Source organism: Hippocampus bargibanti, linkage group LG02 (genome assembly GCF_051943395.1).
Source record: "Hippocampus bargibanti isolate YZ-2025 linkage group LG02, ASM5194339v1, whole genome shotgun sequence".
NCBI lineage: Eukaryota > Metazoa > Chordata > Actinopteri > Syngnathiformes > Syngnathidae > Hippocampus > Hippocampus bargibanti.
In genome coordinates this window covers 25,677,909-25,689,940 of record NC_142735.1, presented here as the reverse complement: position 1 = coordinate 25,689,940, position 12,032 = coordinate 25,677,909, and the positions used below count along the sequence as shown (strand labels likewise).

Genomic DNA, 12,032 nt, shown 5'->3' with positions numbered 1-12,032 from the left:
AGCCCAACTATGTCTAGTCAGAACTTTTCGACCTTGTACACCAGCTCGGGCTCCTTCCCTGCAAGAGAGGTGAAGTTCCACGTCCCAAGAGCTAGCTTCTGCAGCCGAGGATCGGACCACCAGGGTCCCCGCCTTTGGCTGCCGCCCAGCTCATGTCACGTTTTGCCGGGTGCTGATGGCGGGTATGGATCCCAAAAAGCAGGCAGAAGGGAGCAGGAGGTTGTGTTTGACAAATTGTATTAAAATAAAGTCAGCAGGAACAAAATCTAAAACGTCAAAATCATCTGAACAGAAAAAAATAGTATCAAAAGTATCAAAAGAAAACCTAGATTAAAAGTCTACCAAGGTTAAACAAACACATGCACTGCATACAATGCATACAATTGCATACAAAGCATACAACATACATCAATGACCCAACACAGAATGGTCGTGCCGGAGTCCTTTTAACTGTCACTGATTGGGAATGACCAGCACCTGCAAGGCACAGGCAGGGCTGACAGCGCTACCCATTGGTCGTCAAGCCGAACGTGGCAGTCCGCCACTGATCGGGACGACCAGCACCTGTGCAGGTACCAGCACCTGTGCAGGTAAAGGCACAATGCACCCGACCCCTCTGGCCCCACCCATGGGTGGTGAGCCCTTGAGAAGGGGGACCCATGTTTCCTCTTCGGGCTTGGCTCGACCGGGCCCCATGGGTGTAGGCACTAGGCGCTCGCCAACGGGCCCCATCTCCAGGCCTGGCTCCAGAGAGGGGCCCCGGTGACCCGTGTCTGGGCAAGGGAAAACCAAATACATTTATGTTTTTCTTCATATGGGGTCCTTTGAGTCGTACTTTGTCTGGTACCTCACCAAGGACCTGTTTGCCATGGGTGACCTTGCCAGGGGCATAAAGCCCCAGACAAGCTCCTAGGATCATTGGGACACACAAACCCGTCCACCATGGTAAGTTGACGACTCACAGAGAAACAAAAAGAAACCAGCCCATTTACAATATTTAATTTCACCCAGAAAATAGTTAATTGTATTATCAGGACTGAGTTGAAAAGCCAAATATTTTTTGAAATAAAAAAATAACTGTTAAGTCTAAAATGGTTCTCTTTTATTTTGAAAAATAAAAACATACATTATGATTAAATGTCACAGTTAAAAATGCACTTTAATTTCATTTTCTATGTTCATCATAGATCTCGGTTATCTGCCAAATGTCACTAGAATTCATGTAATTTGTCATTCACCCTCGTTACTTTCAAATCAAGTAATCAGCAAATGTAATTTGATTACTTTTCTTGAGAAAATCATCTGTTCAGTATCACTGTAAGCCTTTGTAGGTTTTGAATGAATGTTTTTTTGTGTTGTGTCACATTATGTGCTATTTAGTTTTGTTGTTTTGACTCCAAGATGGTGCCGCAAGAGCGGTGCCATCTGCCTTTACACCAGGACCTGTATTTTGTTTTCCTACTTCTTCCTTTCCTTTCCGCTTACTTACATCACTTTGCTGCTGTGAAATGTAAATGTATCAACTGCAAGACTAATAAAGGCTAATCCAATCCAATAATAAACTCGCTTTTTGAATTTCCAATCCATATGGCATCTGTTGACAGGGGAGGGATACACCCCTTTTCCCCACTTCCCATACAAAACCTGACCTCTAAAAGTCTCGTTTTACCTCTCACACACAACTTGATGCAAAGATATACCCCAGACACGCAACAGCCATTACAGTTCGTTTATTTTGGGAAGCTGCTGCTCAACAGATGTATGATGTCTTCGTCTACTCATGTGCGTTATCTGAGTTCCGGAATGTACATTTTGTTCCCCGCACTCCCTAAAAGAAAGCCCCGCGAAGGACTTTAATGACGCCGGCTAAAAAAAGCAACGAACTCTATTTTGGTTCTTGTCGTAACTCGTATCATAAGAAAGTTTTTTTTTTTCATACACTCGAGTGACACGTGAAGGGGCCACATGGAAGATGGTTTTTATTTCGACGTAAAACTCCACTAAATGCCTCCACTTTAGTCAGACGCTGCCCCCCGCCCCGTCTCTCTTCTTGTCTTCTTTTTGCAAGACCCATAGAAAACATGCTGGGAGGAGAAGAGAACGAAGAGGAGGAGGAGGAGGAAGAGAGAGAGAGAAGGAGGAAGCTGTGAAAGTTTGGGGGTAGTGAAGGGTTCGAGCAGATGGGAAGACGGAAGCAAAGGGTCTCTCCGCCAGCTCAAGTGCGCGATTAAAGGATCCTTAAGCGAACAAACAAAAGCGGGTCAAGGCCGCCCTGCAATCAAAGTTTGGTCCCAGCCTGCGCGCAGCCGCGTGGCGTGGCGTGACGTGAACGCGCAAGTGTCACCCATTCGACTCCCGCTCGTCATGTTGCTCCTCCAAAGTCTCTCCGAGTGACTGTGACTCGCTTCTGAAGCTTCGGCGGCGTCAACTCCACCGAAGCGCACCCCGGAAGAGAAGAAGTCGCCAGCCGCGGAGGCGGACGGAACGAACGTCGACATTCGCGGTTCTTTCCTTCGGGGGAGCCAGGCTCGCCTTCGCCCCGGTTAAGGCGTTTGCACACGCCGAAAGTGCCTCGACATGGCCGGGGCCAAGCCGGGAGTCCACGCGCTGCAACTCAAACCCGTCTCCGTCCACGAGGCCCTCAAGAAGGGGGGAAAATTCATCAAGTGGGACGAGGTAAAGGGGGGCAACCCAACTCTGACACTGTTTTGGTGATTTATTTTCATGTCATGGACAGTTGTTTAGTCTTTTAAATCTGAGTGTGTATATCTATGAGTGACCGTGACACCGCAGGGCGAATTTTGTGGCGTGACAGCCTACCCCCAACCCCAACATGACAGGTTGCGTGTGAACTGCAAGTGTGTGCGAACTTTAAACACAGAAGCGCACTATTTGCACCTGTGCAGTCATAAAAAACACAATTAAAAAGTTCTTTTTTAGTTGCCATCGGGTAATCAGCAGTGCTTTAATGTGTGTGCGTGTGTGCGTGTGTGCGTTGGGTTGCATCTCGTCAAGCCGGTTTTCCTGAGGTTGATTTTCAACCCCCCCCCAACCCCGCCGTCATCAGCTCCATCTATTGAGGTAACACACCCAAATGGAAGAGGACATTCCATTAGGTACACACGCGCAAGGCAATGATAAACAGTTGATGCACATATGCACATATGCATGCAATATTTTTTTTATCTTGGTGCTTGACATTCCGCAGCAGCGGCATTGGACTGTGTTGCATCATACTCACAAGTGTTCCTCTTTTGGAGCGGACGCAAAAATTGAATATTGGGGGCAAAAAGTGTTTGTGACACGGTTCTTGGAGCTATATTTGTTTGGTAACCCTGGCATGTGGCCATTGGGGTTATTGTGATGGCAAGGCTACTCCGCACAGCCCTAAAAAGCAGTTAGAGGCCATCAATGATTAACCGAGCGGGTGACCGAAACGTTCCAACAACCGGGTGGCCGTCTGCCACCCAGCTTGACTTTGGTTTGCAAGGGGAATATGTGCAAGTTTGTACTACATCGCTTTAAGTTGGTTGTTTTTAATGGTGGTGGTTAATTCTTGGTCAGCAGGTGAGCAGTCAAAGCGGGCCCACTGATGTGGCTTCAGATAAACATGAAGCAAAAAAAGGGGGGGTTGCTATGGCGACGGGCAAAGTTCGCCGGAATCTATCTCGTGGCTTGGTGATTTGCATGAAGCACAAAGTGTGATGCAGGTTTGGGCCGTTCCGCTTTGTATGACAGTTGTAGCTGCAAGCACAAACGATACACACAAACCTTCCTTATTTTCAAGACGTCATATGATTTTTGTTTCGCTTGCTGTGGCTTCGAAAGCCGTGCGCTGCGTCCGCCGACTTGGAGTACGGCCCGTTGATCTGGCAGTGGACAATGAGCCCATCTGGAGGCACAAGAAGCACCTTGTCACGCAATGCGGCCATCACCATGTCCTTTTGATTTCCTCCCCCGTATCACGGATGCCAAGAGAACATCTGATGGGAATTCCTGCGAAATGCTAGCGATTAAGCTAGCATTTAGCTTAATCATTAAAGCCGAGAATCACACTTGATAGCTTTCCCTTGCTTTTTTTGTTTTGGGTGCAGGATGAACCAGTGCGTCGTCACTCTGTCAGTCCTCTTGGCAAAACTGCAACACTGAAAGCAGTTTCCTGGAAAAAAAATGCAGCCATGAAGCCTCGTGGGGCTTCCGCTAGCCGAGAACTTGTGACCCACATTTTTCCAAAATAACTCAAATATTTTAGGCCCTCGACGACAAACGATGCCTTGCAGACTTAGAAGCGTGTTTGGGTTCTCATTTACCAAATAGTGCTAACAATTTTATACAAAGCAAACTCCAAGGATTCCCCTCAGGAGGGTGGGCGCGGGATCCTATTTCGGACAAAAACGAAAAATAAATTATAAAGGCCCCGTCCGTCTGTCTTGTTTCATTAAAAAAACTTGTTATGCAAATTGCAAAGTGGAAGTAACTGAGTATGTACATTGAGTTAAATTTTTGATACAAGTAGGCCGTCTACAAAAAAAATCATGGCCAATTCCCAAGACTTCTGCCGTAATTTGTCCGATGTTTGATATTACTTTTTTCAAACCGATATCAGGACAAGTACAGACTCTCCCCAATTTACGAACATTCGAGTTATGAATAACGGTACATACAAACATTTTTGCTGGTATGTTCGAACAGAGATGCTGCAAATTAGATTTTGTATTGCGCACCTTTTTCCGTCCAAGCTCGCTTGCGATTGGCTGTGTACTGTGCTTCACGCACACACGCGCACTCAGACACATTGGAGGTTACAAGGGCTGGATGTTTCCGCGACAGACACCAAGGCTGACCAATCAGCGCTGAAGTGTTGCCAACGAATTCAGGCCCCGATCCACCGAGCTCTCTTACGATTGGCTGCGTAGAGTGTGGGGGCGAAGAGGAAATCTCTCTTCTCAGTTGACGCTCCAGGAGGACGCCATGCATAACAAAAAGTAATGGCTGCTGGCTTGTAATTCGGTAATTATGTGCCAGCAGCTTCAGTAATGGCCTACTCAAGACCCAAGGATATATGTCGTCGTACTACAGTAGGTGTGAATTTGTTTTACGACTGTTAGAGCGTCTATGTTTTATACTTCCCCGTTCAGTGTGTGACTTAAACATACATTCCATACAAAATATATCACTGAAGCAATTTACGAACAAATTAATCTGAAGAACGACCGCTCGGAAAGTAACTCGTTCATAAGTTGGGAAGCGTCTGTACACCCTCACTCATCGACACATTTTGCGCACTTTTGATAAATAAAATGTAATTAAAAAATTGAGCATAGACTCAATTCTCATTCACTGCCAGACAATGTGCAAAAATGTGTTCACTCCAGTGCCAGGGTTTTTGTCATGTTCACTCAAATTGCAGGACCCACAGAATATTGAGTTTTACGACTACATAAACATTCAATGCAGTGTCAGAAACCTTAGACTCTCTTCTTTCATCAGAAAAAAAAAATCCTAAATTATATGGCTCTTGAGGTATCTGAAATTGAAATGGGGGTTGCTGTACAAAATGTAAATTCTGGGAGGGAAATACATTGCAGGACTGGAGCTTGATCCACACCCCCCTCCCTAAAGAAAAAACAAAACCCGAACTAATTCGGGAATGGTGCTCCACGTCATGCTTTTCAATTACCAAAAAAAATCGGGAATGGCAGTGAATAAGTTAATGAATGATTTTCTGCAATACAGCGCCAACTACTGCTGAGGAGGATTCCTTTTTTTGATCACTTGCATGTATTAAGCACCTCCACGAGTACCCAATGCCTAAAAAATGCTGGTATTAGCCTGATATCTGCCATCAATGATGATGATAATGATGATATACCAAAGTTATGAAAGGAAGAGGAAATGAAAAAACAAGTTGAAAAACAAAATAGACAATACAACAGCTGACGCTGTAACAAAGCGCTTAACGTGGATAACTGACAAGACAAGAGTAAATATAGGAGCTGCTGTAAAGGCAGCCACTTTCACTGCGCCATTTTGAAGTCATCCATCCCAAATTTTTGACATGACCGTCCAATTTTCGGTCTCAATCCGTCCTCACCTCCGGTGTTTCCTCGCAATTATGTCTTTATTCCATTTTTATGCCCTCTTTCCGTCTGTCTCTGAAACCATCATACCTCCATGTGTATTTTCTCATCACTTCTTCTGTTTTATTGCTTCCTTGTCACCAAAACAATTTGCCATCAATAGAGTTTCCACGATAGCTTTGGACCTTTGACTGCTTTGCACATTAAATGACATTGTTGAGACCACGTGTGCCTACACACCCGCACGCACACACACACACATACACACACTCGCCCACAGGTTATTGTGCACGTTGGGGTTGGGAGGCATCGGAATGTATTCCAAATTAGCGTTGTTGTGTGTGTTTCACATCCAAAAACTTCCTGCTACAGCTTGCTGGGAAATGTGCAGCCTTCTCATTCACTCGCCTCGGCACTACTCTAACTTGAACCGCCTGGCCGTAGTTGACATGAGATGAACTCCATCTTGGTTTCATTTGAAGTTTTTCTCAAACATCCGTTTGACACGCGGCTTGGTTCTTTTCAAATATGTGTGACATACTGGAGCCTTAATGTAAAACCCTGTAAAACAGTTCTCTTTCTTTATGTCTGCTCATTTTCGTTTTTGAGCTTGTGGCAACTTGCGAGCAGATCTCGCTCGATCTCGCTTTGCCACAAAAGATGGTCGTTCTGAAGTGGGACTGATTCACTCGCAGTCGAGAACTCGCTGTGTTCCGACACCACACTCACAAACACTCCCCGACACCATGACGGAAGGGTGAGAATCAAGTGATGGACGGGTGGGCTTGAAGGATGGAAGGAAGGGGTGGAAGGTCAATCACAGCCATATGTTAAAAGTGCGCCTGCACGCCTGGACGTCTCCTTACCCTGTCTCCATGCTTTTGTCAATTGAGTGCTTTTTAGCAGTTGGGCACAGGGGGGGCTTTTTTTGTACCAGTCAAACCGCAGCATTTGAGGCATAGCACAAGAAATTGTGAGGGATAGACTCTGGGTTTATTTCAATATATATGGTCTGCGTGGCGGCTGCTGATACCAACCACCGATAATAACAAACACAGCCCACAGAAGATTTTTTTTTCAGCGTCATAAATTTGGGGAAGCCATTAGAATGTTTAATCCCCTCCACATACTACATCCAAAGCGCACAACAAATTACAGTCATACCTCGGCTTACGAACGCTTTAGCTAACGAACTTTTCCTCTTACGAACGTTAAATTCGCGAGAATATAATCTTGGCATACTATTTTTCGAGAAACACAATGAGCGCCACAATGTGATGATGTCATACGCGAATGAGCCGTTTCTTGTAGCTCCTGAAATGGCAACCATCATGTTTTTCCCTCTATTCCCCGCCCCCAGTCTTCGGTTCAAGGCGCACGTGATTGGTCAAGATCCGTGGTAGAGGAGGGAGGGAACACGCGCAGCAGTGAGCGGGGGGGAGGGTTACAGAAACAGAAACACACACACAGCACACACGAAAGGGAGACGACAGAGCTTGAAACAAAAAACAAAAGTGAAAAAAAAAAACAAAAGTGAAATGGTGAGAAAATGGATGGAAAACAGTGAAATTTGGACTCGGTTCAACTTTATTGATAGTTCAAAGGCAGTGTGTAGTCTGCAAGGTTAAAATTCCCATCAATCTGGCTCCACAAATAACCCGCACTAGCCATCAGTTCAATTTGAAATGAAAAGACAAGCAAGGGAACCAGCTATTAATGAAGTTTCTAGTGTGTCTTCCTGCATCTGTTGCAGTTGCAATATCACAACTTCTAAGATGCACAACACAGAACTCCTTGAGACACTTTATGCAAAAAGCTATCCATTACATCAAGCCATCAACAACCATCACAAAGGTAAATAAAATGACTTTATTATACTGTACAGTTTATTTCTTTAATTACAATACCATAGCACATTTATTATACATAAACTAAGGCATATTGTGTGTAGTTTATGTAGTAGGGACCTGGGAATGCATTATTCTCATTTTAATGGTTTCCTATGGGAAACGAATGTTTGGAATACACACTTTTCGCCTTACACACACTTTATGGCAGGGGTGCTCAATACGTCGACCGCGATCGACCAATCGATCTCCTAGGTACTATTGGTAGATCGCGTGACATTTGTCATGAACTGACGCTGTACAAATAAAGTTGAGCTGTTTTGGGTGGAAAAAAACTTGCCGTTAGCCAATCAACCATCCCTTCACTTGATTGACACACCGGACAACCAATCATATGACATCTCATTATTAGGTACACTGTGCGTGCTCAAACAACGCAAAGTTAACAAGCTAGTCGTTAGTTACATCCTAATTTTCGCTAGGTTTTATCCTCTTAAATGTAAGATAGGGTATAAAAACGAGTGGGGGAGATAAACCAAGTTAGAAGGAAAAAAGCATCACTTTCATATGGAATGGGAGTGGGACTTTTTTTCCACTGTGACATTTTCCAAGTGCATTTGTCTCGTCTGCCAGTTATCGGCGTGAACTCAGGTAATGGTAAAAAATGGACAGAATTATGTTGTGCTACGTATGCGGTTATAAATCAACATAAGTTGCAAGAATCGTCAATATATTTCTTAATATAATGGGTAGATCATTTTGACTTGGTCATTTCAAAAGTAGCTCCAGTGTTGTAAAAGTGTGAGCACCCCTGCTTTATGGGAACCAATTAAGTTCGGAAACCAAGGTATCACTGTAATGAATAACTAGTTTTCAAAATTAATGACCGTTATTGTACGACAATTTGAAATTTTGGTTCAGACCTTTGCAAGCATCATGGAAATTGTCATGCTTGATTGGTTATCGCTGGGGTGAATAAAATGATGTGGTGGGCCAGATTTGACCCCCGGGCCTTGTACTGTATCTACTTTTTCACAACTAAGAATAAGAGTGTTTCTATTATGATACTGTTATTTACTTTGTTGCAGTAATTATGTGTCTTAATCAGTATGTATTTTCTTGTTTTGTGTTTTCATTTTGTATTTTTTTCCCCATTTTTTGGTCTTTTTTTAACTTGTATGTGCTAATATTTTCTGGAGCACTTTCTCTCTGTAGTTCAGTTAAACATCAACAATTATTGAGCTCTTGTCAGTCAGAAATAAGTGTAAGGTTCACAATAATCTGTCATTGTCCTAATTGGAATTTTATGAGAATGTTATGAATCCAAAGTATCAGAGAGTACCCGTACTGGTATTGGACTGAGTAGAAAAAAACAACCCACATCTTTAAATGAGAGGCTAAGGGAGTGATCATTAGCCGATGGGGGGTTCATCATTACGGTCCGGTAATGTGTGTGCATGTCAGAAGGTCAGGGCCTCAGACGTAGCTCCAGCAGTCAATTAGGTTGAGGAAAATACAACAAACGGTTGAGTGACACACAAGGAAGTAAGCACAGCGACAAGTTCCCCATGATTTTCACAGTGAGCTAATTAGGGAGTGAGTCCAATTATAGAACTGACAGCCACTTGCAAACAACAACAAGAACAGGATGTCAGGTAAACTATGGCTGTCTGGGCAACTGCTCATTTTTTTTCTTTTGGAGGAGAGTCACTAACTATGCTGTACATAAACGAAACTGTTTGCTCATCCTCGCTGTCTTTGCTTGAATTCAACAAGCGAGATGCTGTTCGCGGTCACATGAGCAGATAGCCCGCATTCCTTTGACGGCGACATTTGACAGCGTTTGTGTGAACAGTTGTTCAGAGGCCGGGCGGCTATATACGTGGATGCTAGTGAGTGAAATTGGCGACCAGACTGATGTAAGGTCGCAGTCTTGCATGGAAGTCGCTGCGTGAATGTAGGTCACAAGTTTGGTGATTGTCACAATGTGTGGTCGGGTACTTTATCGTGAAATGATAGGATTCTTTTCTTTTCTTTTTTAACCCTTGGCTGTTCTTGTGAACGCATGAACATTCAGTCATGTTTCTTTTTGTTCCAAGCTTTCCCCTTTTCTGAGTCCTCTGTCAGTTGAGCCTGAAAGCCTAAATTGAAAAGAAACCAATAAATAGGCGATCCTGTCTTTATTTGACTTTAGCGGTGGGTACTCAGTAAATCAATACAAAAATTTATTTTTATCAAGTTAATCTTATTTGGTCGTTTGACCAGCAGTATGCCCGTTTCCTGTTATGTGCGACTGTGTTTGACACAGCCATTATGTTAATCAGAAGCGCTAACGTTAGCTGTTAGCTGTTTGCTGTTAGCTGGCTGCTCTTCACTCTCAAAATACACTTGTGTCACCATAACCCGCTCCGTCACCACTGTGAGTGCTCTTTCGGTCCATTTGGTGCTTCACATACATCGATGAGTTCAATTGTTTTGAACCTTTTTCCGTCACACACTTGACTTGTGAGACCTCCTCTTGAGGGATAACAGTGTAGTGTGTGCCATTTAGTGGTGTAGAGTATCAAAAGACTTGGTTTGGATCGGATGAATGACAGATTTGAGTCATGTATCGGATAAATAAAGATGAATTTCTCCCAATAAACAAAAACAACTAGGCAAGAGAAGATCTTATTCTCTGCATGGACCATAAATGAGTAAGACTTGAAAGTGTAATTTACTTCCTTTTAAACAAGGGAGCGTGAATTACAAACTAACCAATGTCCACATCATTGGAAAAAGAACAAAAGAAAGCAATCAGACTACTTGTTGCCAGCTGGCTAGTCATTCCTTGACATTAGTGGCTAGCCGCTAACATTGAGTATTGTGCAGTATCTTACAATGATGGCGTAATTCAAAGTGGGCAGTTAACTTTTTTTAGCGCCCTCTTCTTTTCCTTTCGGCTTTTCCCTTCAGGGGTCGCCACAGCGAATCAATGTCCTCCATCTAACCTGGTTTTGTGCATCCACTTCTCTCAAATTTAGCGCCCTAAATGAGCGATTGAATGTGATTTTGGGTTGGCATTGTGTTGAGGTTGCTCGCAACTATTTAACGACAATAAAAGGAGTGATAAGTCAACCCAAAAGTCAAGCTATCCATTGCGGTAGGAGTCATATGAGTACCCCAAAGTACAAGAGAAAAATAGGAGGGGGTGGTGGGGGTGATAAAAGAGAATACTGTGGGTTCATTTCCCGCTATGCTAGAGGCTAAAATTCAGAAATCTTGGTACTCAACACCATGGCATGACAGTATTGCTTACGGGACAAAAAATAAAATTATAAAATGAACAAAGATTCCGACTTTGTATTTGGGGCTTTTTAGGATTTTTTTCTGATTTGCTTTTCTAGAACTTTCACTAATCTCAGCATCTCTTTTATGCTAAACTAACCACCTGAGCTAAATTTTGCACCCAAGCAGAGTATTGATTTCTTTCAAATATGCGAGGGTTTCCCGGAATGTCCTTCCATTGAGATTACCAGCTATAATTAAGGTGTTGATAGTTGGGTGTGTGTATGTCAACATAATGGTCACATTAATGAACACACTGTTCCATCGTGATGACATCATCAGCGTGAGAACATTGACAAGCATGTGCTCAATGCATATTATTGGATGTAATCACATTTGGTTATGACTCTGCACCAATGACTCTCTGTCACCATCGCAGGAGCCCAACACCGGATGCCCCACACTGGTGACCCTGAAAGTTGACCCACATGGATTCTTCCTGTACTGGACGGGCGGCGCCAACATGGTAAGTCGCAAACGCACACCCGAGCAGAACAGCGCGCAAGCTAACGGGGATGTGACCTTCCTGTTGAAGTGTTTTGGCCTATTTGTCCTTGTCTTGTCCCTTGTTTCCTCCCCGATGTGCTCATCATCCTTTTGAGTCCATCATCGCGTTTTTCAACTTCCTGCCCGCCACTGCTTAAAGCCATTACTGCAGCCATATTAGATTGGACGTTGGAGCCATTTAGCGGGAGGTCATTAGTAGATGGCGACGGGCAACGTGATAGCAGGATGTGGGCTGGGAGGAAAAGGGGAGGCTTTGTTATTGGAGCCATCG

At 43.9% G+C, this 12,032-nt stretch overlaps 1 protein-coding gene across 1 annotated transcript in view; it reads left to right on the top strand.

Moving 5' to 3' along the window:
- Positions 1–2,130: 2,130 nt before the first annotated feature.
- The window catches only part of plcb3 (phospholipase C, beta 3 (phosphatidylinositol-specific)), a 33,797-nt gene continuing 23,895 nt past the window's right edge, over positions 2,131–12,032 (top strand). Inside the window, exons 1-2 of the mRNA XM_088990507.1 lie at positions 2,131–2,676; positions 11,634–11,720. Of these exons, the coding sequence (XP_088846633.1) occupies positions 2,578–2,676; positions 11,634–11,720 (186 nt within the window). The 5' untranslated portion in view covers positions 2,131–2,577. The remainder of the gene's footprint in view (positions 2,677–11,633; positions 11,721–12,032) is intronic.